This window comes from Coniophora puteana (genome assembly GCF_000271625.1).
Source record: "Coniophora puteana RWD-64-598 SS2 unplaced genomic scaffold CONPUscaffold_15, whole genome shotgun sequence".
Lineage (NCBI taxonomy): Eukaryota > Fungi > Basidiomycota > Agaricomycetes > Boletales > Coniophoraceae > Coniophora > Coniophora puteana.
Window position 1 is genome coordinate 737,740 of NW_006913067.1, and position 25,751 is coordinate 763,490.

Genomic DNA, 25,751 nt, shown 5'->3' on the forward strand with positions numbered 1-25,751 from the left:
CTCCAGATTGTTTGCCGGAAGACGGACCATAGGACCTCGGCCTGGTCGCTTGTAATGCCTAGACACTCGCAGATCCACTCGGCTTGCGTGTCTGGAAGAAACGGCGGGGCTGAACTTTCGGTATCAACATCCGAGGGGTAGGCAAGGGCAATCTCGTCGCGAATGAGACTGCATATATTAACGAAGAGCTGAATTTGATCCGTTGTTATAGGAAGTAGGTGTGGATATGTTTCAAGAACAGATGGAATTAATGATATGTCGAGACTCATGACAGCGGAATAGATATACGGCGTGTAGGGATATAACAGACGTTAATCTAATCTAAGCGCGGCGGCGAGGCGACGCGCGGCAGTCACATCGTGGGATTTTTGTTTTAGCACCGCCACTGACGCCGCGCCGCCCAGCCTGCCGCCGCGACTTGCCGCCTTTCCCAGATCTCGGACTTTCTGGACGACTCGTGGGATCACCGATGCAGCGTCCGAGAAAGCCGGGACAAGCCGGGGGACGAGAGTTTTCATTCGGACTCCGCCGGCCTGGCCCGAAACTAAAGACGCTCCGAGCACAGCCACGGTCATTAAATGATGAAGGTTGGCAAAAAAAAACGCGACATACTAGTTCTGCTCTTCTCCGAGCTTTCTCACAGTCGAGCCAAGAACCAAAACGCACCGTACCATTCTGTAGACTTCTTTTTCGGCAATTTTATGTGGTCCATAAGCCGATATCTTTGAGCTCCACCTCAAACGGCCCATCAAATCGCAGCTTGGAATCATTTCCTCATCCAGGCTGAGTGTAGGGATATTTTGCAAGTGCAAACTTCAAGACGGCGTACTTATCATATATCATCCATCAAGGATATACAGTACAGTCACAACTTCCAAGCTGTGGCGTTGCATCAGGTTGCATCACCCATTATCACAACAGTGTGCTTTTTGTGGACTACCACATAGTTAATCAGGGGTTTCGTCACATCACAACCCAGCAGAAAGCAATAGCTTTCGAACCGGGTTCTTTCTGATGCTCTGTGCTACAACAGAGCATCAGTATGCTTAGCAAAGCTCAGTCTCTTGTCAGTACTTTTGCGGCATTGCCGCTGGTGATTTCACTTCGCTTCAACTACGCCTCCAAGCCAGGGTCTACTAAGTTATTGGACAAACAAGTTTCATTACTCTAAATAATCTAAAATAGCTGTCCTATCTATTGCTGGTAAGACTTACATGGCGGCGGCGATCTCCGCCAATTGAGGGTGCCGACGACGCACCATTTGACGTTTGCTCCTTTAAGCTTTAAGGGTGTATCCTGACTACCTAAAATTTGTTAGTTTATTGCTTCACTTTCATCACGGCGCTCCGTGGTAATGACCATAAGCACAAGGATCAAGACAAAACTTTGTGAGCCAAGCTGTGGGATTTACCCAAGCTTCTAGATGCTAGAGTCTTTGAGAGGGCGGCCAGTCAAACTCACCAGGAAAAGGCTAGTTTAGCATCGGTAGTCCTCGTTGCCTTCCCTTCCAGCGAGCGCCCCGCCCGCTGCTCATTCAGGAATGGGGCTTGCGTGAGCTTCGAGCCGCACCTTCGTCACGTTATCTTCTCTCATTGAATACCTCATTAGTCTTCATCAAGGCTTTGAGTGACAATATGCATAATCGGACCTTGGCTCTCCGCTCTTCTTGCTGATTTAGCCTAGCGCTCGATTCAACACCTCAGGTATTATTGTGACATCTTGATGACGCAAACTCGTCTTATAAGCTTAGGATATTTAGCACTAAGTTCCGCAATAGACACGAAATTCTCGCGTCTGCCTTATCTCCGTTATGGATCTTCATCAAGACTCCTTGGCTGAACCCTCAATGTTAATTCCACCCAACATGCGAGCGCCAAATTCATTTGATGAGGCGCTCCTTCGAATCGGACAACCTCTTATCGTCAATAACATAAAGTAGCTCAAGTGACAGTGGCTTTTCATGTATGGACAAATAATGATTCATAGTCAACAACATTTTCGTAGTGCCCTAAGTGAATAATAGGTAATAACATTCGCTCAACTCCGCGTATGATTCGTATCGTCTGCCGTAAATGCAAGCATCAAAGAAGAGGTCAAGTGGCCTTACTCGAACAGGTGGTATCAGATAGTTCTGATCCCTTGTTCGGCTCCGCTCCGAGTATCACCGATGAACGCGCAGAAACACTGGGGGGATACCGAGGCATGACATTAGTTCTCTATGTAAGGACTCGTTCTTCGTTCTTTGATGTTTTAATCTTTCGCAAATAGCTGCTATTGGTTTGGACTCGAAGGTCATGCGAAAAAAGGAGATATATCGGCTTTAGATAACAACGTGCATTTCCTAAAAAGTAGTCGAACGAAGCCCATTCAGCCAATAATCTGCATCAGTCCTATACAGCGAACCGAATTTCTACTTTGCTTGTGTCAGTGGGCAAGCTGTTGAGCACGACTGTTGAATGAAAGGATGAATGAAGCTTTTTTGGGATCTTACCCAACTGAGTGTTACGGCACGTTGAAGTTGGTATGTGGCGCTAGAGCTCGTGTAGCTTCATTAGTTTTCCGGGAACGTAGGTGGGGTGCACTCTGGGACGCATAAAAGCAGGTCGTTTTCGACTGGGATATTTCATCGGCCTCCGTCGACCTCGAGCATCCCCACTTACCTCCCATATTTCAGCCCAGAAACATTTCTCCCTCTAAGTCTTAATACTCGAACACCATGCGCTTCTTCAGCACCGTCTCCGTTGTCTTCACCGTAGCACTCGCTGCGTTCTCCGTAGCTGCCCCCGTCGCTGAGGGTGAGACCAAGGATGTTGTTCGCTCGTCGAACCCGTCCATCGCGTCCCTCTGGAACGAGGCGTTTAGCCAGATCAACCCGCAAGCCCAGTCTTTCAGTGAGTATATATAGTGTACGATTATTCGCAACGAGACAGTGTTAACCGATTTTGCTTGCTTATAGTGTCCCTTGACCCCAGCACCGCGACACAAGAAACTGTCCAGCCCAAGCTGGAGAATATTCAGAAGTCTCTCCAAGAACTTCAAACTAAGTTTGCTGGTCTTCAGACATCTGGTGCCTCCATGAGTCAGCTCCTTACGTCTGCTGACGGCTCTTCCGAGCTGAGCGTTTCTGACCTCGCTTCGACCATGGCGGGAGACATAACCGTGAGTCACCCAACACCCCCTTGTTCGGCGTGAATTTGGTGCGCTAATACATCTTCTCAGATCCTCGTTAACGGTCTCGGCGCTGTCCACGGCTATGGCGGTCTCGGTGTCGCTCTCGGCGGTCTTCTCACGACTATTGGGTAAGCGTTCACGCAACATTACGCTTGCAGTTTATTCAGCCACTGTGACCTTCTAGTCTCCTGCTCTATGCTATCCTCAAAACTGTCCTCGTTCTTGTGGCCGGTATCCTGTTTGCGCTCACCCCCCTCCTTAAAGGCCTCGCTGGTACCCTTGGATTGCTCGGTCTTGACATCCTTGTGACCCTTCTCAGTCTCTAAGCGAGCATAACGGAGATTGTTGGGATGCCCGAGAGAGTTGACGCGAGTTATCTGTTTGGGCGTTCAATGACACAGCTCCCTTTTTACGGACCTGAACGTCTATGGTCTTTGTTACCGACTTGAATTACGAAATCATGTTCTTGCTCTTTACTACGTTTTCATGCTTTATGGCTGCGAGCTTTCTGTACCTTTGATATACCTATATTGGTTTGTGTTTTGCTTGTGTATTAGGGAATGGTCGATTCGGATTACTCGTGAAAAGCTAGCCGTCACAACGTATTGTCTTTCAGTGTCACCTTTAAATTTCTTGGAATTGCTGTTGTGAGATTACCGATGCACCGTCCGACAAAGCCGCCTTGCTCTCGGGCTCCGCCCGGACCGGTCCGAGGATAGCTTCAAGCTCGATCATCATCCACTCGGCCTGGTATGTGCAAAACGTAAAGATCATGAGGCATCTGAATGGATTGATAACCAACTAGGAATGCAATATATCTCATACACGACATCCGAATCTGCAATAACACCCACTGAAACGGCTTGAGTCGCACGTCGAAAGCCAAAACATACTGCACCGCTCTGCACCCGATGAGGAATCAAGCTTCCTCTTCCTCTTTCCGTTGTTCCTTTTCTTGTTGTTCTTTTTCAGACTCGTCCTCTGATTCATTCCTATGCTCCTGGATAAATGACTGGTTGAGGGAGCCAGTGCACTTCTCCAGGGTGATCTGCTGGCTTTTGTCAGACCCGCTATACAGATAACGATACAATGGAAAGATGCACATACGGTCTCATTTTCCCCGTCGCCTAGCATAGTCCAGCATAGGGCGCTGTCGGCGGTCATGATTCTGAAAAACAGGTTACGGGCCGTGATCGTTCGACCTAAACGAGGATGAAGGCAATGAAGCCCACTGACCGATACTTGTTGCCTTGGTGGGATACCTTCCATACCGTCGCCAAGTCAATGTCCGTAAGCGTGAGGGTGGCGCCCGACCTTGATTAGCAGCCGAAGATGAGACAACGCACAGCGACAGAAGTGAAAGGAACCGGGACCTTTGGAGTTTCGCCCGTTGCCATCACCCACTGAGTCGAGGGCATATCGCTGGAGCAGATCTTGAAAAGCTCGTTATGCGGGTCCTCGGGCATGAAACGCCACTGCGGTGGCGTAACGAAGAGAGTCCCATCAGCCCTACAAAGGGCAGCTGAACGCGCCCGAATAGGGAGCACAGACCTTCTGACCGTGGCTGATCTTTGCGCCCTTCGCTTTGCCTACGAGGTCGCCGCCATCCTTGCCGTTGTCGGTTGCGATTTTGCGATCAGGGTACTGAACGCTCAGTAGACTGACGATTCCTCCGAGTGTGTGATCCATGTTTAGATGTAAGAGGTAGCGGGAGTTGCTGTGCGCAACTGAGATATGGAACTCGGAAAGTGGCTTAGCGGTATCCCTTCGCCGCGTTCGACGCGAGCTTTTATATGTACGTCTGCGAGACAGGCGTCTATGTTTGTCGGGACGTTCTGAGTGAGTGCACAGCGATTAAAACGTCGGCAGCATAGTCATCCCGTTTCATTCATTATTTTGCGACTGGATTGGGTTCCTTGCCCGTCTTCTTCTCGACGCTGATCTAGTGGCGTCTTGGTACGCGGAACAGGTGGGCAGGGGCGGCCCATTGTCTTTCACTCTATAAGTGGAAATCAAGGCGAAAGGTACTCATAGAGGCTCGGCCTGACCGAACAGACCAAACGACTGCCTGAGAAAGCAGAAAAGCGGTACCGTACCTGTATCCGATTTGAGGTGTAAAGAGTGACCAGGTACCCGAGCTCCCTTTCAACATCACGTGCACCATTATCTTCAGGTTGTTTTAACCTCCAAATATGCGAAGCAGCTTTTCTGTAGCTCTTCAACGGGGATGCAGCGGATGTACACATTCTCCCTTCCTATAGCGTGACAAAGCACAGCTGTAATATGGCAAGAACATACATTTTTACATAGATCACCACGAAAGCTCGTCGAGTGCCTATGTCGGAGACAGCGGAACTCCGCTTGCCGTAGGTAGATGCGCTTCTGGGCGTTACGCTAGCTTCGACAGCTTCCAACTGGCAAAGTATGATGTGGATGATCCGTGAAAGTCTTCAGTCATTAAAAAGAGTCGCACCTACCTGTCAACTTTGAGACTGGATGTATGTTCCTGCCCCTGATGATATGAAGCGGCAGAGAATACTTAATTCCCAGGGAAGCAGTTCCCCTGTTGCAGGCCACCAGACGTAAAGTGCGTCGTAAGGTGTCGGTCCGGGGCCGTATACAGTTAGCCTGACCCCTGTCCAGCAACCGAGGCCTGGTCAACAAGATGTGCTCTTCGCGTCTGCCGCCAGGCTAACACGTGTTGCTTGCTTGTCTTGAAACGGCGATCATGGTCGGTGACAAATAACATAATATGGAGCGTACTTTCAAGGGTGGAGCGAACTAATAGTGTGACCGCCGATAAGCGTAAAAACTTCGATGACTGTCGGGGCTTACCTTTCGCCGTGCATTCATTCTCCAGGAACGCCCGTGGCCCGTGGGTTGACTTGTAGACACTTTAGCGCCGTTACGTTACGGTGCGCGCGGAAGTACTACCCGGGTGAACAGTTCTTCATCTGCTCCGCGAGGTCTCGGTGAGGCTCGGGAAGGTTGGTTTCTCTCGGTCTTATTATCTGGACCCACTAGAACACAACCCTGGCCATAGTCACGCGTCACGCTGGGTATGAGCTTCGAGATGCTGCCTGTACAGAGCGACTAGCCTAATATAGCGGCTGGTTCTGTATGAATCAAGAAGTTGAAGCAGAGTTCGGGAAGAAGCTGTTAAACTTTGAGGTTTGGACGGAAAACGTTGATCTGGAGAAGGTCTGAGGTACCGAAATGAAAGCCAGGCTTCGGCGGCCGATTAACAAGGGGGTGGCGCCCGTGGCGGATGGCGGATGGCGTTGCGTTCGTCCTGAACGGGTGGTTTTACTCGTGACTCGAGGCCCTTCATCTCCTAAGCGTAGACGTCGTGTTGAGGGGCTGCTTGGGCTAGAGAGCTGCGCGGGGAAAGGGGCGATTGATGAGCTCGCGTACAAGAAGAACTGTTATAGATACCATAAGATGAAGTCTGGACATATGCTCCATGGTAGATAGCTAGAAAGCTGTGAAAGTCGGCGTATCTCTGCCAATTCAAGTATGGCCAGAATGAAGACAGACGCAGGCCGCGGCTCCTCACACCTGCCTGTCCATCACTAAGAACCGTACTGCCTGCAATCAACGCTGATAAGTAGGGCAAGAAGCCTCCCTTGATTAACGTAGAGAACTCGAGAAGAGACGTTAGATAGACGCACTCCGCATATATCGGGTTTCAAGCTTAGGTACCGCGTACAAGGTACCTGGGGGCGTTCCGTTCCCAAGCCATTCCATGAAGGATGTCGGGCCCGGACGTGGTTAAGCTTCTAATAGCAACGCAGTGACCGTGGCACGGGAAAGCTCTCCTACCACCTATGCGCCCTGGAGGACTCGGGTACCGTGAATGAACAGCTAAGGTGCGGCGATCTCCACAGGGGTTCACTTAGCCAGCTGCGAGATGCTGTGAGGATAGTGCTTATGCTGTGTGATACCAGTAAGTAAAGGAGGCAGAGCCTGAGGCAACCATAAGGATGCGGGTTGGGCTAATGAAGCCTATGACGCAGTGAGGCTCGAAATGAAGCCTAGCCGACAAGCCCCGGACCTGCCGCGAGCATTGATAGCAGTCCATGGCGAAACTGGTCTCAAAAGAGTTTGAGCTGAAGAATGAAAGAACATAGTATGGACAGTGTGCAGTGGTGAGGAGTAGCGAGAGGCGGGAAGAGGCTGGTTAGGCTCTGCTGAGATGGAATAAGGTACCGGGCAAACAACCAAACACGGAATGTCAGACACTTGACTCTCTCATCGACGTCGTCTAGCACGTTGCTCAACCCCCTTTTCCTCCCCATCCCTCCTTTCTCTCCTCCCTTCAATGGCTCGTCGCCATTCACGGAGTTCGCCTCCTCCATCCTCGCCGCCTCCCCCGCCGACTGCCTCAAAATTGTCCAAGTTCCTGCCCAAGGCTAGTCGGGACCGCTCCAAATCCGTCACAGAGACTGTCATCTCCGCTAGCAGCCCCATCAGCGTCTCCAGCTCTGGATCCTCGATACATACAACCGCAGAGGCATCCACATCACGGATAGCAACCCACGCCCGTCGGCTCAGCCGATTTGGAGGAGGTGGGAAAGGCAAGGACGACAAACCAACTGGCCTCCCAGGAGACGCTGATAGCGACCGTGGCTCCTTTGACGACGCCCCCGTCATCATCGAGCCCTCAGACATGCCTCGACAGCGTCAGCGTGGCGACCGCCCATACATGGCCGCCCCCGAGCTGCAATCGTCAACCTCCATGTACTCGACGTCCCCAAACGCGCGAATAAGCGATCTTCCGACCCGACTTTCCGGATGGTTCTCGCACACCTTCAGCTCCTCGACCAACGACCTCTCCCTCCCCAGCCTCATCCAGCAGACCAACACTCGGACGACCTCCCCCACGAAAGGAAAGAACTCGGCGCTTCTCACCGCAGCCAAGCACGGCAAGGGCCACCTGGACCGCGCGATGAGATTCATCCTCGACAGCGATGCGACCCCTGACAAATCGACGGACCCCATCTGGATACTGGGAGTCAAGCACGCCGGATACGAGCCCCCACCCGTCAACAACCCGCCCGGACGCAGACCCTCGTTAGATTCACAGCGCCTCCAGTCTTCGGCATCATCCATGAATTCGCAGTTCTCGCAATCACAATCACCTGCATCAGAAAAGCATCCGGGCCAGGACTGGGCTCCCGAGTTCTACGCCGACTTCACATCGCGCATATGGCTTACCTACCGCAATCAGTTCGCGCCCATCCGGGACTCGACGCTCTCGACTCTCGAGTCAGATCAGACCAGAGAACCATGCACCGAGATGTCTTCCCCCTCGCCCAAATCGAGACGCTGGTTCGGCGGAGAGAAGGGCTGGACAACCGATACTGGCTGGGGCTGCATGCTCCGCACGGGGCAGACCCTCCTCGCGAACGCGCTCCTCCACCTCCATCTAGGTCGAGGTACGTGCCCCTTGCTTGCTTCCCACATCCCGTCTTATCTCGTACTGATCACGCCTCCTCATCCCATCCCACTCCACCCCGCCATCATGACTTTCACCCACAGATTGGCGACGGCCCCCATATCCACTGTACACGGAAGACTACGCCACCTACGTCCAGATAATCACTTGGTTTCTCGATTCACCGCTGCCCCAGGCACCTTTCAGCGTGCACCGGATGGCGCTCGCCGGGAAAGACCTGGGGAAGGACGTCGGCCAGTGGTTCGGACCCAGCACAGCTGCCGGCGCGATCAAGTGAGCACTTGCTTCTGACCCTCTTTTACCCATTTCATTATCATACCCACATACCCTCTTGGTCACGCGGACACCCCCCGAAGTGAGATCGCTGACGCATTCGCAGGCGCCTTGTCCAGGCTTTCCCGGACGCCGGGCTGGGTGTCGCAGTCGCATCTGACGGCGCGCTGTACCAGACGGACGTGTACTCGGCATCGTACGTCGATGTTGGCTCGCCGAGGAATGTGAGGAAGCTACGATGGGGCGGGCGCGCGGTGCTCGTGCTGTTTGGGATACGCTTGGGGATCAATGGGGTCAATCCTATCTACTACGATACCATCAAGGTGAGATTAAATTTAGATTCGTTCATTATGGTGCATGGAGTGCTGAGCTCCGCTTTTAGGGACTATTCGAGATCCCGCAATCTGTCGGTATCGCAGGCGGGCGCCCGTCGTCCTCGTACTATTTCATGGGTGTGCAAGGCGACAACCTCATCTACCTTGACCCCCACCACGCCCGCCCCGCCATCCCGCTCCGCCCGCTCCCCGAGGCTGACGAAGGCAACCAACACGGCTTCCGCCGGTGGGACCGCGAAAACACGCCAGAGGACGCCTCGAGCCGGCGCGTGCCGGGTGCAATGTCGGCCAGCTCCCCGCCGGGGTCGTTCCCCGGGCACCACTATCGCACGCCGACATCGCCGTCGTCGGTGCGGACGCACTCGTCGACGTTCTCGTACCACGCGCCCGTGTCGCCGTCGCCGCTGCAGCACCAGCTGTCGTCGTCGTCGGGCAACTCGGCGAGCTCGGGCTCGCAGCACCCGGCGCGGTGGCAGAATGCGACGGTGGGCGCGCATGTTGCGTCGAGCAGCTCAGATCTGGACCCGCGCGAGCTGGGCGCGGCCGGCGCGGTGGGTGGTACGGGTGGTAACGGGGGCACCATGGGAGGTAATGGGGGCGCCATGGCGGGCGAGACGGGTGCGGAGCTGGATCCACTGTCGCTGCATTATATCAATGCGTACAGTCCTGCGGAGCTCAAGACGTTCCATTGCGATCGGGTGCGGAAGATGCCGCTGAGCGGGCTGGATCCGAGTATGCTGCTTGGGTTCTTGTGTCAGGATGAGGAGGACTGGATCGATTTCAGGCACCGGATCACTGATGTATGTGCTTCGTTCTTTCGTGTTGGTTTTGAGAGTAGACACTGATGATGTGCCCGTTTACAGCTCATGCACCGTAACAAGACGATCTTCGCTATCCAAGATGAGCCGCCAAATTGGTCCGAGGAAAACGTTGGCCTCGAATCTATTTACGACGAGGACGACGAGGACGAGCTCGCCGAAACAGAGGACGGCGACGAGGCAGATCGGTTCTTTGACACTCGCTCGGCATCTGGCTCGCCTGCCGGATCTTCCGCCAGAAAAGGCTCCGAGGTGGACACAGAGGAGGACCCGATTGGTCCGATTACCCCTGGCCCGAACTCGACATTCGAGGTGCACAAGCACGGCAAGGAGGCAGAGCGCGAGAAGCGCGAGCCTGAACCTGAACCTGAAGACGATTTTGAGGATCTCGGGAGGGATGACGGGGAAGATGGTGTGGATGACGACGACGATGAGGACTGGGTGGATCCCGGTATGCCGACGCCGGGGCCGACGCAGGTGCAGTTCTTCCCCAGCTCAAACCCGGCGGGCGAGCCGCCGGAGCTGGAGAGGCCGCAGCCGTCGCAGAGGCAGTCGCCATCGCGGCATGAGACGCTGAAGGCGCGCTCGGGGTCTGCAGGGAGCGAGGGCCGGTTGAAGGAGAAGAAAAGCAAGAAGCAGTCGTCGTCCTCCAGCAGGAAGGACAAGGAGCGCTCAGGCTCGACGTCGACTTCGCCGAGCCCGCCCGCGCAGGGACAGGGTCAGCATTTCCCCTTCCCGAGCTCCATGGAGGAGAGCTTCCACGATGAGACGGGGGAGCGCCTGGCCAACAGGATGAACAATGCGCGTGCGCGCGACGGTGGGCGAACGGAGAGCGGGGGCGTCAAGGCGATTATTGCGGAGGATGGTGTGGACTATTCGCGATAGGTGTGAGGACCCTTGGGTGCGTTCGGACGGACGGACGGACCGGCGCGATTGGCTGCTTTTCTTTCTCTTGCATTTTTCTTCTTTTCTTTTTCTTGCTTTCCCTACGGTGTGTATTGATTGGTTCGGTTTATCTTCCCGGCTTCCCTTCCCCTTCCCCTTGCCCTCCCGCCAGCCTCCGCTTATCAACTAGCACTTCTACCAACATTATTAGCAGGCGAATATGGGCCCACCCCTCCTCCCTTTCCTTATTCCTCTCTTTCTCTTTTTACTTTTACTTTTATTAACGTTATGTACCCTCTCCTTCAACTATTGTCGATGTACCCGGATCGGCATTCTTATCCTGTGTAACCCTATGTACATTGTCCCCCTCGCAGCAGTCCTACTCTTGAGATACCCCACAATGGCTTTTCCCTATTTCTAGCTCTTGCTCTTACTCTTTCTCTCACTCTTGGTCTTGCTCCCACTCTCGTCAATGTCAGCCTCTTTATCGCAAGTTGAGAAGTTGGTGGGGTCGACCTACAAACCTGACATAAGTAATCTTCCGGATTCCGAAGCGACAGAAACATATTGTTTCTCACGTTCTTTATCGGGAATAAATATCCCCTGAGCTCGATAAAACCCACCGTGCTCTATTCGCCCTCTTCACTCGCACGTCCACGTCCCACCTATCATCGTCAATATTATGGCCCCGATCGCCGAGCCAACGCATATCTACAAGCTCGTCCCACCATCCGGGATGCCCACCGAATCAGCGTCCGAGCTCGACAGCACAGACTGGGTGCTCGCGGACAGCGCGGTGGACACGAGCTCGGGCTTCATCCACTTCAGCACCGCCGCGCAGGTGCCCAACACGCTCAAGCGGTTCTTCGCGTCCGACGCGCGCGTGTATGTCCTCCGCCTCCCGTACGCGCCCCTGACGCAGCGGCCGGACGGACGCGTGCAGTGGGACCACCCCGAGACGCATGTGTGTGGGGATCGGCCGGAGGAGGGGACGTTCCCGCATTTGTATGTGAGGAGGGGTGTGGAGGAGGGGGAGGGAGGGAAGAAGCTGTGTAAGCTCGGGAGGAAGGATGTGGACGGGTGGAAGGTGCTCGAGCAGGAGGATGGGGGGTTTGAGAAGGCGTTGGATAAAGCTCGGGCTGAGGGATGGCTCGTTTGATGCAGCCTCACACGAAGAGAGTAATGGTCATAATGAAATCATGTATAGGGCCGTAGTGGTGAGTACGTCTAGGACCTCCGTAGTAGCATTGGGTAATCTGGCAACGCGGCAGTGATGCATGGTTTAGTGCTACAGGTCATAAATAAGGTATCACTCGATAAGTAACAGCGTGGCATCGGCTGCCTTGTGAGTAGTCAAGGTCCATAAGAACAATAACGGCCTCAAAGGGTGATTCATAGTCTTATCTATTATTGTCATCCGAAGCCAGTGCATGGATCGTGCATCCAACGGCGAAGGATTCGCCTTTTAGGCGCCGTGAGGGTCTACTAGCCTAGACGCTGGCACTTTTGAACAGCCCGTGCTAACCTCGCTAGCCGGCCGGATATGTGATGTCGACGTCGACGGCAACTTGTCTGTCTCGCCGCTTTGTTCCGTACGTGTGAGTTCTGGTAATTGCAGAGTTTGCGCCTGGTCGAAGCCGTCGGTGTTCCGGAAATGCAGAGACGTCGCGCGCTTGCCGGCGTCCCAAGAGTCTTCCGCGAGTGAGCGGCCCTCCATGACGCGAATGATGATCAGCAGCTGTGCGATGCCCTGTAGAGAATCTCAATCGTCAGCGCCAATCTCCAAAAGCAACTTTGTATTCTGTTGCGGTGGTTAGAGTAATGAAAATGCGAATCACCTGGACGTGGCTGATGTCCAAAAAGACCAGATTGGATACATTGGAGTGAAACGCGAACGAGAAGATGAAGATGATGCCGACGACGGAGTACAGTGCCGCGCTCTCGACAATCATGAGCACGAGCGTGTCGTACAAGCGCGTCGACTCCCACCCGAGCAGTGTCGCGACGCGTTTGCGCATAGCGAAGATGCGGCCCGCGACGAGTACGGTGTAGATAACGGTGATGCCGACCTGGATGACGAGGTACGCGAGCTGGCCGTTGGCGTTGTAGAACACGACGCCGCTCGATTGGGCGAGAACCCAGATGGACATGGCTGGACATTGTCATGAGTACATGTGCGCAAGAAAGCATGTTGTCAGATACAGGTGGCCGAAGTGGGTGCATGTGGATTTGAATTGGGACGCGGCGATAAAGGGACGGGGATACGCACCGACCATGGTGAGGAACAGAGTCGTCATGATTGCGATGATTGGCTTGGAGTAGTTCCATACGATGAAGCACCGCCATAGCTATGTACCATTTAGTGCATGTTCGAAAAAGGCTTCTGATGTTGCAAAGAGGGACACTCACCAGCAGTGCCTCCATGAACCATTCCATTACGTAGTAGCTGTGGTCCAAGTACAATAAGTCATGAGAATGGCATATCGGGCGCGAAGGAGATGCAGACGCACCACGCTAGCGCCATGAGATTCACCCAGTACTGGAGCTCATTTATGATGAGCGCCGACGGTCCGCCTGGGGTATCTCGGAGGTCTATCCAAATCATCTCGGTGTACTTGACATTGCCCGCAAAGCCGATGGTAGCGAGGACGAAGGTGGTGACGATGTACACAAATATGCGCTTGCGGTTTTGAGGGCGAACCGCGCCAAAGCGCGGTCTGCGCAGGACCTGGCGTCCCGCTTGGTACGAGAGAATGACGAAGATACCTGTGAGGATAATACTATATGTGAGCTTCGCCCGAGCTCGCCTAGAAAGCCCACGTGGCCGAAGCAGGAGCACGCACCATATGAGACCGCCCCAATGATCATGCCATCGAGACGAGAGCGCTCGAGCCACAGGTCTGTGGAAGGCACTAGGGAGGTCATCACCGAGACGGGTCACGGAGAGACCGAGGGAAGGAGAAAAAGAACGAACGGAGGAGATTCGGGCGCTCGAGAATCAGATGAGTCCCGGCATATATGCGCCAATTGCATACATATACTGGATCAAAGCTCTGATCAACCGTGTGGAGAAAAGGTCTGTCGAGGCCGACGACTCGGATCGGGAGCGCACAGGGGCGCACGCTAGCAAGCGGAAGCAAAATCCATGCTATCAGACCTCACTAGGCAGTCGAGTTGTAGTTAAGCCAAAAGACTGGGCTGTTGGCATCGTGATTAAATGGCGTTGACTTGGTAAGGGCGTAAGGGGAAAAACAGGCGCCTAGAAGCTGAGCGTTGAGCTAAGAGACTTGGCTTATCGGTACTAAGCAATGGCAAAGCAGAGTCTTTCAAAGATACGGTTAGTATGAGGCCCTGGGTCGCCGAAGTCGATGTAATGTCGAGCGGGTCGCTTCGTTGCACCTTGGAAGACCATACGAGGTACTTCAACCCCGAGAGAGACCGACATTAATGGAGAGCTCGGAGGTTGATGGTATGATGGAAACATACCCAAGTTTGGTATATTACCAATAAAACGCGGACGCAAACAAAGGCCTTGACTCGCGTCACATGATCGGAGGCTTTTTTTTACCACTCACGTCATGTCGGGTCGTGTCAATGTCTTGTGTCAGATTTGACAAGCCTGAGACGACTCCTTGCGATTCGTTTATCGCGGTTATAGACATTGGGCTCCCGTTGTCCAGGGTAAGTTGTCAAGTGTACCGCACTTGCTACAATCTAATGGGTTCTGATTGCACAGTTGAGCAATTAGCACCGTCGCACAGCCAGTGGTAGCAGATCTACCAACTATCCCTCGAGCTCGCTCTGCATCAGGGGTCTCCTAAACTGCGACATGACCTTGGTCCACATGTGCCCCTGACTGACATGAGGTATCCCACGACTGCCGCCCCGGAGCAAGAGGGTGATCAGATAACAGGGGCCAGCAGGGGCCAGCTCGGCGCAGGCGTTGTAAGCACATCGCCTCCGTCTTCTTCAAGTGATCACGATCGCCACCATGTTCTTCTGATTCCCACCAGAAGACATTCCTACGCTTCCATTGAATCCACCCAGATGGTTCCCCTTCTCACGGAGATCATCTCTTTCATCGCGTCGGACGAATACATCGGTGCGCAGGATGACACTCTCAAGAAGCTCAAGGAATTGCTTGCGCATGTAGAGGGTCATGTTGGGTGCGCTCATTTCCCCCGTATCCTTCCTGGATCGTTCAAAGCAACTCAAGAGGTATTGATTCATATCATCTTGCCGCGTGCGATCTACCAGGCTACTTCATGGGTTGCAAGTGGAGGACCGGAACGTCGGCTACATGATTATGCGTGAGTCGTGCTTCTCCTTCCTGCCCCTCCTTATCCGCACACTTGGGCCCGTTACCCCTAATGATGCTCGATTGCGTCAGCCATAAGCTGCCACAAGTCCTTGACGCCCTCTGACGTACATATCTGATCGGCATCACAGTCTGGCAGTCAGAAACACACTACGAGGCCTACATCGACTCCGAGCAATACTCCGACGTCCAAGAAAACCTCCTCAGAGCTGTCGATGACACGCGATACAATTCAGTCTTGACCGAACTCAGGAAGGATGGTTCAGCGGCAGTGAGCGGACTCGAGCTCGCGGTCGTGACTCTGGCAGAGGACAAGTCAGGCGAAGACATCAGCGAGTTTCCGGGGAAACTGGCGACGGAGGACCAAGAGATGGTGATATCTGCTGAATGGCCGTACCCGCTTGGCCAGGCAGGCAGGCCGGTGTTGGTGCTTGGATGGATAGCGTCCGAGGTGCGTCTTCCCTACCGCGTCAAATTCCGTGCCTGAGGCTCAAATGAAACGGTATTTGTAGGTACGGCAGGAGATAACAGACAACGTGGCGGAGGCAGTGGCCAAGATCTTTTCATCCAGTCTGCAGATGTCCGACATCAAAGTTGTGCATTGTTCATGCAGAGCGCTACAGTAACGCGACGCCAAAGTATCTTGCCCTGAAAATGCGGTACCGATTGGACCGTCGGCAAACATGATTTATGCACGGGTTCATTTTCAATTGCCCTCGCGATCCGCTGATGGTGGCGCACGGAGGAGGCCGAGTATGCAGACATAGCATTTAACGTGAAGAACTTGGTTATGTTCCCAAAGGCGGGAATGGGTTCATCACTAGGCACGCCTGGTCCTGATATCTTTGTATTCGATTGTATGAAACGTTACTAAACGTTACCACCGTCCATCACCGTCATGTATTTTTGCTGCTATGATGCCAATCGTACATGAGGCACGCACGACAACGTGTACGTGCTTTATTAAATATCGTTGATCCGTCGTCTGCATATCATACCGAGACACGTTATTTGTTTTCTTACGATGGATACCACTCGTCCTGTGCAGTTCTCCTGATTGGCGATGGTTGACACAGACACTGATGTTCCAAGGGGCACTCGGCGTCAATACACTCGATTGATGCCCTCTACCGGTACGTAACGTTGAGATCCAACGGTTCCAAAGTGACAGCGCTCTCCGAGGACGCCAACCGTTGCGAAGTGCAAAGGATTAAGTCGACAATGCCGGACACATATATGTACAAAATAAGAAGGATGGACGTAACCCCAAGCATAATATTTACGGCATTCTAGTCCAATATGACAGACCTCACGCTGAATTAAACCCAGCTTTTAATAACTCCGGCAAATTGTCAAGGCGTTTAATCACTTTCAATGCCGAGAACGCCGTGCGCAAGTCCTTTGATCTCTCGGAGGCGTGTACTAAAACTGTGTCCACCCCGCGGGGTTGCTGCAGTTGGGATAACTTCGCCTCTTTATAAGTCGCTAGACTGTAAACGCGAAGTTCAGATGACCATACCAATTATACCGTAAACCGTCGGTAGCCGGACAGCATAGTGATCGCGCAAATGCTGTGATTAAGTCATGGTCACCTATGCTCGCCTCCCTGTATTAGTTGGAATGGAGACGACAATATGCAGATGGCCCAGAAGAGCAGGCAATCGGTGTCAGTGTTGGTGAGAAGCTGACTTCAAGCTTCAATCACTATGATCGTGCTCAGCTAAGAGCCGGCACACGTTCTAACTGCTTATCTTTCGTTTCTGAGCACAGGGAGAAATTTAACTGACACCTCGAGGGAAAGGACAGAGTTGGAGTCAGGGGTAGATTGGAACCAGATCCATCCGAGATGTGATGTACGTTATCAGAACGCAGAGGATAGAAATTGAGTATATCGCCCCGGACTCGAGTAGAACAATCGCCACAGCCACTGGGCTACTTCGAGATGATTGGCGCACGGACTCGGAGCCGCTCACTTGACGATGAAGGTGAACAACTCGGGCAGCTATCAATACTAAACCAAAACCAGTCAAAGATTTCGGTGAAGAGATCTTCTGAACGTACATGTGCAGCCCATGTGTACTACAAAGCTTACGGAGAATAGGGCTACACTTACGGGGCCGAATTCGCTAAGCCAGAGCAGAAAGAAAGCACCCAAAGCTTGGTCCGTCAGGTGAGGAGATAGTCAAACTATCAGAGTCTTCACTCACGAATACTGATGAGGAACCCAACCAACATCCGTTTGTCCTTGTCCCATATCTTCCAAAGCCTGTATAGCTAGAGAGCGGGAGGAAGAAGTGAGCCTCCGTAACTTGCCATCGCGAGGTAGAAGATACCATGAAACCGTCTCCTAGCCACATTTGCATGAGAAAGGCAGCCACCTGGACAATCTGAGCGACCCCGAGATCGATGTTGCCCAATCTAATACCATTTTCCGACATGTCCACATATGGTTGGTAGATATTGGCAACAATATGCTGGATTGCCGATGAAAACATCAGCATGTCCCCAAGAAGAGCAATCATGGCCGGACTCAGTGTGGTTGCAACGAGAAACATGAGGGTCACTACAACCAATACAGGCTTGTTCACCGTTACGATCTTGCGCCTTGCTCGAGTGGTTATTACGTAAACGTCGAGCACCAATAGCACTGCGAATGCACCTGTGCGTCGGGAGCGTGGTCAGCACAGCACGCGTGGCAATGAAGCACTGAGGCGCACCATAAAGGATCGCCTCTGGGAGAATGTTCCACAGAAAGGTCACTGGAACATACCCATCATAGACGAACTCCGTCGAGGAGTCGAGGTTCAACGCGTCCACACGTCGGCTCAGCATGTCCATGGATCAATTGCAAGGTGTTGGAGGTTAGTGAGAGAGGACGCGCCGGGCAATATTGGGACGATACCTGGGCGCCTATGTGTGCTAAGTATACTGTAAGTGGGATGAATACGCGTGCATCTTCTGATGCTCCAACTCGGGCTCTATATATTTAGCCGCCCAGCGAAGATGGCCTCTCGATTCCGTTGCTACTATGCTGGAACCCGCAATGAAATCCGTCACCCGCAATGAAATTAATTGTACCTAGCGTCCGTAGTTTTCATTTCTCTACCAAGCCGCGCAATACGGACATAGAGTAGTTTCATTAGATGGCCCATGTTCAATCTTGTAGGTATATACTTGAAGGGGCAGGGGAGGGACAGTCGAATTTCATTGCAGGTGACGGTTTTCATTGCGGGTTCCGGCATAGTAACTACACAGCACACGCCCCGATGACTCCCACGCAGCTGGCCAGTCAGCAACTAACCTGCTATTTTAGGATGTGGTTGACGAACGGTCGTCAATATCGGTCACAGAGACTAAAACGATCCGGGTGATGATTACGTTCCCTTACCCTTGGATTCTTACGGCGTAAAAGTTGGCATGAAAGTCTGCAAGTTACACCCCAATACGCGTCAAAATGCACTCGAAGTCCGCGTTGATTCAAGGTGCTACGTAGTCTAATATAAGTACATCCAGCCTGAGAACTTCACAAAGACGCAAAACCGAAAACCGAAAATGCCGAAGCCGAACACAGGGCCGTGCACTTCTGTTGGTAGCTGACAGGGATACTTTCTCGTCGAACATTCACTCTCCTCGGCCTCGGATCATGGCATCCATTACATAGCCAACCTGCATCCGCGCTCGAACTCGTTGAAACTGGCGGACAAGCCTGACCCAGCAAGTTCGGCGGAGTTCGCCCTAATATCGCCGATTTCTGGCACGGCGAACGCTAATGGCAGAGTGGCCATGTGCACTTTTAAATACTTCTCAGCAGATACGCCAAGGCCCATCCTGACGATGATTATTGAGAATGTGATACCCTAGAAGGCAAATCAGCAAAAAGAAAGCAAACTTGTGGGTTGAGACTCACGATTAAAGACGGCATCTGTGACATGCGCGTGAACGAGGACATTGAGTATCAGGGAAGATAGCATGGAAAGGGAAACTCACGGCGTTCATGGCGATCTGTACAGGGTCACAATTACCACTGTAAGAGTACCTAGTAGTAATCAAGAGGCATAACATGGCCGCCGAGTACATCGCGCCAGACTCGAGTATCGCAGCTGCGACTGCAACGAGACTAATGCGACTGTAGCTATCCGTAATATGAGTCACCGGTTGATGAATGTAGATGATCCGCGCGGCAATCAACACTTCGTAAGGACTTGGTTAGCTTTGGCCTACTTAGATTGAACAACTGACATACCCGTACAGCTGAGATGAACGGCGAAACTCGCAGCATAAGCGGACATGAGAACTGGGTACCACCAGCTGATACTAACTCCTTCATGGTTGACGTGATCTACAACCGTCGCGCATGTCAATACTATACCCAATGCTTTGAAAATGTGGAATGTTTAGGTGCTTGTTAACGGGTAACGTGTGATGGTCCTCACCAGCATCTACGAAGAATCCGACGGAAATTGGTACAATCACACGCAAGTCGTTGTTCCAAACTTTGCATAGTCGATACAGCTTGATGCAACCGATCAACATGCAATAGTCTATCGCAATGTGTAAGCAAACTGACGCACCATAAAACCATCGCCAAGCCAAAGCTGGATGGAAAATAAGGCTGTTTGGACCACCTCCATACTCGCTATTTCAAACCCGAGCTTCGACGGTACTTCAAGCGATGAAGTACCCTTGTCTCGCACAAAGCGCCAAATTTCTTTCCCAAGTTGTGCAGACTCCATGTTCCCAAAATTTATCTCACAAAGTGTAGAAACGATATGCTAGATTGCATGAGTCTGTTAGTGCCCATTTTGAAAGCGAAGATCGAAACGGACCACTGTCGCAACAATATACATCAGAGAAACAACAATGAGGACCGGCCGATTGCCCTTCGCGTCATTGTGTTCACGCCGAGTGGCGATGATATAGGCGTCCAGCACGATAAAGATGCTGAACGCGCCTATGAATGACAAAAGTCAGCACACGAGGGACGACACGATGAACCATGGCTTACCATACAATATGCACTCGGGAACTACGTGCCACATTGAACATACCATCAAGTCTAGGAGGGCGTCCATACTGTGTCGACAATGTGTACTGAGAGCCATTTGTCGGAGGTCTTATAGGTGCTTGTTGATATGTCGGCTGTGACATCGCACCATCTCATGTCGAAAGGCTGATGCTGGAGCTATGGCGGGGATCAACCTGCATCGGGAAGAAACCTAGTCCGCACTGTATCAATCAGCGACTTTGTTCCCTCTCTGGATAGAATAGAGGTTGGGAGCGCGTCGAGCGCGTAGTAGAGAAGCCCAAAAACAAACATACAGCCTCGAGACAAGAGTGCATCGCGTTGTGCTAAGCCGTTAGGTTTGAGGGTTCGGAGCCGCCTGCTGGCAACATCCGATGAACACGAGGCTATACCTTCGAATTCCACGTATGGGGTGTGTATGTGAAGTACTTTAGACGTGCGTCTGTTTAGAGTTCTCCGCGTATACTTTACTTCCAGTGCATGATTGTGCGCGTATTTGAGAATCCACCAACGTGCATGTTGCTTCCGGTGATTTTTAAAAGGAACGTCGGGAAAATAATTTGATGCGGACAAGGCATGGAAGCGTGGCCGTGCTCTTGCGCAAAATGTACGATTCGAAGATCGGAGAACACTACTAGGTTCGGGATAAGGCAGCGTTGTGAGCGCTTATTGACAATCTCGGGTATCACATACACCTTGCGAGACGCGGAGCACGAATAGATTACTGTCTACAAGGCAACCTCGCTCCGCTGCGGCACTTAGGGATTTTGTACTGGGAAGGAAACCTGGAAGACGAGTAGCAGACACATTGCCCGCTTAGTAGTAGATCGATCCATCGGTACGCGTCACGCGTCAGAAGACTTTTGTCTTCGCCTTGTGGATAAGCAACTCAGGCAAGGACTTCAAGGCTGTGAAGCAGAGGTAAGTAGGAGGTAAATTCGAGAAGGACGGTTGAGCAGACTCGGTCAGGAGCTAATTGGCTGAACGAACAAGCTGGGAGCCGGGACGGGGTTGTGAGCGGAGTTTAAAGTTTAACCCTGTGTGCTTGCATTTGCGTGTTTTTTTTTTCGCTCGCAACTTGCCACAATGGGCGTCTGTTATGTCAAAGCCATTTAAACCTCTTCTAGCGCTCGTAGTGAGCCGCATCCGGACCTGGAAGCTCCTGAACTTGACTTTTAACTTCGCTGATGCGCCTATCACTGCGGATCACTTGCAGGGATGGGGTAGAGTGCGTACCTTTACAAGCTAGAAAGGTACCTCACAAGAGAACCTACGAGCGAAAGGCTTTGAATTACGTCATATCCTCCTCGTGTTTACGGCCCGACAATGAGTCTGACTGGTGAGTGCTACAGAGTGTTACTCCTCCACTGCGGCAAACAGACGGCTTTCGCAGCTCCTTATCTCGCTTGAAGTCACGCGAACACGCAGTGGGTCGGGTACGCTGTTATGCTGGAAAATGTTCAGATCTCACTCTCAGAGACTTCCATTTCAGAAGCTTAGATCGGCGCTCTTTACGAGGTCGCATGGTGTCGCCTGGCGCGCGTCGTGAACAAATATTGCTTCCGCTTCCGTTTTGCCGCACTGCCGCTCACTGGTTAACTTGAGTCCGTGTGCCGCCAAGTATCCATTCAACGTTGTATCAGTAATGGTCCTGACAATCGCGGTTCAGTGTCTTACCCCACATCAAGAATGCGGGGCCCCGCGGAGCCCCGTATTCTACCTCCATTCTCCAATATGTTGCTCATCTCAGGGCTCACTTGCTCACCTGCACTGCAACTGACAGTTAGGATCATCTCGGGTTGTACTTTGCAAGGCGGAACTCCGCGTTTTTGCTGTCTTTGGCTGGATTGTCACTGGGCATCGCTCGTATGGAGCTTCCGTCTTGCACTTCGTTTCCCATGCCATCTTATCTCTATTGAAGTATCGATTTCACGAGGAAGATGGAAGTCAAAGCGCCTATCTCGACATCAAACGCCACCACTCAGGCTCTATCAAATCTATTTTGGTTGCATTTATGCTCTTTTACGAAAACCGACACCTGGCAGACGTCTGGTATCCGAACATATGTCAAGTGCTAAGCCATGTAAGTTACATGATGGTAACTGACGCTGCCAGTCTTTATTACCAGCTATCTTATTTCCACCTGATTGACTCCTCATGCTTTACCACTTTGGTTTCTTGACTTGAAAACTCCGCGAAGCCCGAAGCTTTGATGTTCATGCAAAGGTTATGTCGCGTGTACGAGTGTAAATTGCGTTTAAAAAGTCCTCATCTCAAGAACGGAGCGCATCGGAACGATGCTGGTCGTGCCTCGGTTTGGTCATGAGGCTCTGACACATAGTATACTAACCGACAAGCTGGGTCTGTACCTCCCCAGTCGGTGACCAGGTTTCCGAGTACGAGGCCCCCGAAATCATTAGTCGCTGACTGCGGATCTTAGATGACATGGTGAGTCCGGACCCGTGTCATACTGAGGCACACGGGGCAACGCGGGGCAGCGCGGGGCACCCCCGATTTTAACCTTATATGTAAGGAAGTTGTCATACCGAGGTGCTTCGGTGTTGAACAAATGTGCTGTATCGCGTCTGGGTGCTGTAAGTACAACATCATTACTGACCGCGCTTGAAGATGGCATCAATGCATACGAAGGTCGACCTTCCGCCTTCGAGCGTCAGCGCTAATCCGCTGACTGGTGGATAATACTGCCTCCCAGCTGGTGATATATTGATACGCCGATCCTTCTCGCTAATTGGCGGAGTGGGTAGATGTTTTGGCTGAGTAATGAAGGCAAGGTAAGGAAGGGTAAGGATAGGTTGCCATGTCGTGAGTAACGAAGCCGGAGTTATTGATTTTCAGACATCTCGAACTTGTCCCGGCCATATGAAGATTCGGAGCTTATAAGATTAGATCTCCGTTCATTGGTTTACGCCTGTTTTTCAAGTTTCTCTGACTTGCAAAGGGGACATAGCGACAACATAGCGAGCAAGAACCTTCCTATTGAATGTATATTCCGTGACGCCCTTCCGAGGCGCTTGTTTAGGAGACTGGAAGCTCTTAGAGATCAATTCACTGGGGGCGGCGTCGGGAGCGTAGACGCTTGTGGAGGGGAGCAAATGGTCATGAGATAGGGGTACCCCAGACACCAGCTTCTGGGTATATCCACCGCATCTGAATGAGAATGATATCACGGTGTTCCGCTCGTTCGCATATAAAGAGTCCCTGTGACCGGATCTCTCTGTCCACCACACCTCAGTACCCTCTTCAACCATGCCTACCTCCTTCGAATACGAGTTCAAGACCCCCCTTTACAAGGGCAAGGTTTCCTTCCCCACTGGTGTCTACATCAACGGCCAGTTCAGGGACGGCTCCGACGGCACGACCATCGAGTGCGTACTCACCTTCATTTCGGGGATTGCTGATTGATCATGCCGTTCCGACTATCAGCGTCTTCAATCCCAGTATGTGCAGCACAATCTGTCCTCGCTCCTGCATTGCTAACGCCAACTAGGTACCGGCCAGGTCCTTACCAAGATCTCCGAGGCCACCGCCAAGGATGTCGACCTCGCCGTTGAGGCTGCCACGAAGGCGTTCGAGTCTTCGTGGGGCCTGAAAGCCCCAGGAGCCCAGCGTTCCATCCTCATGCACAAGCTCGCCAACCTCATGGAGCAAAATCTTGAGGAGCTTGCTGCCCTCGAAGCTATTGACAACGGTACGTTTTCTTCGATCTGCTATCTTTACAGTATTCTTCGTACTAATCAATCCACTATGCAGGCAAGACCTTCAACTGGGCAAAGAACGCCGATGTCGCTGGTGCCATCGACTGTATCCGGTACTACGCTGGCTGGGCAGATAAGATCACCGGTCAGGTCATCGAGACAACTGAGGCCAAGCTCACCTACTCCCGACACGAGCCAATCGGTGTTGTCGTACGTGTCCATTTGTGCCCTGGGCTTCTCAGTCATACTCACAATGGCGTTCCATAGGGGCAAATCATCCCATGGAACTTCCCTCGTGAGAGAAGCCGTGATCTCTTCACCCGCGTCATACTTACGGCACCTTTATAGTGCTAATGTTGTCCTGGAAGATCGGCCCGGCCCTTGCCACCGGTAACGCTATCGTCATGAAGCCGTCCGAGTTGACGCCCTTGACTGCCCTCCGGATGTGTTCCCTCTTCACGGAGGCTGGATTCCCCCCTGGTGTCTTCAACCTCGTCACCGGCTACGGTCACACCGTCGGCAATGCCATTACGGTTCATGAAGGCATTGAGAAGGTCGCATTCACCGGCTCGACCCTCGTCGGTCGTAAAGTCATGGAGGCTGCGGCTAAGTCTAACCTCAAGAACGTCACCCTTGAGCTCGGCGGCAAGAGCCCAAACATCATCTTCGACGATGCTGACATCGAGAAGGCCGTCAACTGGGCAGCCTTCGGTGTTTTGTACGCCAGTTTCGCTAGTTTTCATGAAACACAATCCAATTAACACGACTGCAGCTGGAACCACGGCCAGACTTGCTGTGCCGGCACCCGTGTTTTCGTACAGGAGGGTATTTACGATAAATTCCTTGCAGCGTTCACCGAGAAGATCAAGAGCATCAACGTCGGTGACCCCTTCGGCGAGAGCACTTGGCACGGTCCTCAGGTTTCTCAGGGCCAGTACGAAGTACGTGCTCGCACTTTTCAATGGACGGGCCAACACTGATTTTCGTGCCATAGCGTATCATGGGCTACATCAAGTCTGGCAAGGAGGAAGGTGCCAAAGTTCATGTCGGTGGCGAGCGCCACGGCACGGAGGGCTACTTCGTCCAGCCCACTATCTTCACCGAGACGAAGCCCAACATGAAGATTGTCCAGGAAGAGATCTTCGGTCCCGTCGGTGTTCTCATCAAGTTCAAGGACGAGGAGGATGTCATCCGCCAGGCGAACGACACTGTCTACGGCCTTGCCGCCGCCGTCTTCACAGAGAACCTCAACCGCGCGATCGAGACCGCACACAAGCTCAAGGCCGGCACGGCCTGGATCAACTGCGTCAACCAGCTGCACAACAACGTGCCGTTTGGTGGGTTCAAGCAGAGCGGCATTGGCCGTGAACTTGGCGAGTACGCGATTCACAAGTACGTGATGCCCGTTTCTCTTTTGTTCCGGCATATCATCGGACGGGTTGCTGATACGCCCATTCTTTATCGCACAGTTACACCAACGTCAAGGCCGTTCATGTCAACCTCAGGGTTCCCATGAACATTTAAGGCGATGGCTCTCGCGGGGTTGGTATATAAAAAGCAGTGGAAGGAAGGCGCAAAAATGTAATATTTGATATCATTGTATCTCTAAGCATAGAATCGCACTACCCGGTTTTGTTCATGTAGTTATTCACATATCCATGTCGACATGTTTCACCGCGTCTGTTCTCAGGTTCAACACCGTGATTCAGTGATGGGCGCTGAGAGAAGATTTGGCGATGGTGAATCCATCATAA

General features: G+C 52.4%; 7 protein-coding genes across 7 annotated transcripts; 3 read left to right on the plus strand and 4 right to left on the minus strand.

The window, feature by feature from the left end:
* Positions 1–2,950: 2,950 nt before the first annotated feature.
* Positions 2,951–4,860, minus strand: CONPUDRAFT_76999 (uncharacterized protein; the record flags this gene model as incomplete). The annotated part of the gene is made up of 9 exons (XM_007775771.1): positions 2,951–3,003; positions 3,093–3,292; positions 3,349–3,548; positions 3,589–3,615; positions 3,829–3,918; positions 4,279–4,339; positions 4,408–4,433; positions 4,518–4,646; positions 4,723–4,860. The coding sequence occupies 9 exons, from the start codon at positions 4,858–4,860 to the stop codon at positions 2,951–2,953; spliced, it is 924 nt and encodes a 307-aa protein (XP_007773961.1).
* A 2,622-nt stretch (positions 4,861–7,482) lies between these two features.
* CONPUDRAFT_111807 (uncharacterized protein) lies at positions 7,483–11,399 on the plus strand. Its single transcript, XM_007775772.1, has 5 exons — positions 7,483–8,609; positions 8,713–8,902; positions 9,009–9,225; positions 9,285–10,037; positions 10,101–11,399. Exons 1-5 carry the CDS (start codon positions 7,493–7,495, stop codon positions 10,938–10,940), a joined length of 3,117 nt encoding a protein of 1,038 aa, XP_007773962.1. The 5' UTR covers positions 7,483–7,492; the 3' UTR covers positions 10,941–11,399.
* A 199-nt stretch (positions 11,400–11,598) lies between these two features.
* On the minus strand, positions 11,599–13,876 carry CONPUDRAFT_169199 (uncharacterized protein). The gene is made up of 6 exons (XM_007775773.1): positions 13,784–13,876; positions 13,451–13,706; positions 13,350–13,386; positions 13,210–13,288; positions 12,779–13,092; positions 11,599–12,690 (listed from the first exon to the last, which is right to left on the minus strand). The coding sequence occupies exons 1-6, from the start codon at positions 13,863–13,865 to the stop codon at positions 12,406–12,408; spliced, it is 1,053 nt and encodes a 350-aa protein (XP_007773963.1). The 5' UTR covers positions 13,866–13,876; the 3' UTR covers positions 11,599–12,405.
* Positions 13,877–14,527: 651 nt separating this feature from the next.
* Positions 14,528–15,884, plus strand: CONPUDRAFT_147024 (uncharacterized protein; the record flags this gene model as incomplete). The annotated part of the gene is made up of 6 exons (XM_007775774.1): positions 14,528–14,621; positions 14,751–14,885; positions 14,988–15,106; positions 15,198–15,250; positions 15,390–15,709; positions 15,771–15,884. The coding sequence occupies exons 1-6, from the start codon at positions 14,535–14,537 to the stop codon at positions 15,882–15,884; spliced, it is 828 nt and encodes a 275-aa protein (XP_007773964.1). The 5' UTR covers positions 14,528–14,534.
* Positions 15,885–17,457: 1,573 nt separating this feature from the next.
* CONPUDRAFT_158751 (uncharacterized protein) lies at positions 17,458–18,096 on the minus strand (the record flags this gene model as incomplete). Its single annotated transcript, XM_007775775.1, has 3 exons — positions 17,458–17,532; positions 17,592–17,917; positions 17,976–18,096. 3 exons carry the CDS (start codon positions 18,094–18,096, stop codon positions 17,458–17,460), a joined length of 522 nt encoding a protein of 173 aa, XP_007773965.1.
* An 815-nt stretch (positions 18,097–18,911) lies between these two features.
* Positions 18,912–20,406, minus strand: CONPUDRAFT_77005 (uncharacterized protein; the record flags this gene model as incomplete). Its single annotated transcript, XM_007775776.1, has 8 exons — positions 18,912–19,115; positions 19,166–19,180; positions 19,246–19,260; positions 19,502–19,597; positions 19,830–20,030; positions 20,085–20,209; positions 20,264–20,284; positions 20,307–20,406. 8 exons carry the CDS (start codon positions 20,404–20,406, stop codon positions 18,912–18,914), a joined length of 777 nt encoding a protein of 258 aa, XP_007773966.1.
* Positions 20,407–23,522: 3,116 nt separating this feature from the next.
* On the plus strand, positions 23,523–25,674 carry CONPUDRAFT_85182 (aldehyde dehydrogenase). The gene is made up of 9 exons (XM_007775777.1): positions 23,523–23,667; positions 23,726–23,739; positions 23,790–23,990; positions 24,053–24,207; positions 24,265–24,292; positions 24,346–24,715; positions 24,770–24,938; positions 24,992–25,389; positions 25,467–25,674. Exons 1-9 carry the CDS (start codon positions 23,549–23,551, stop codon positions 25,519–25,521), a joined length of 1,509 nt encoding a protein of 502 aa, XP_007773967.1. The 5' UTR covers positions 23,523–23,548; the 3' UTR covers positions 25,522–25,674.
* The last annotated feature ends 77 nt before the right edge of the window (positions 25,675–25,751 follow it).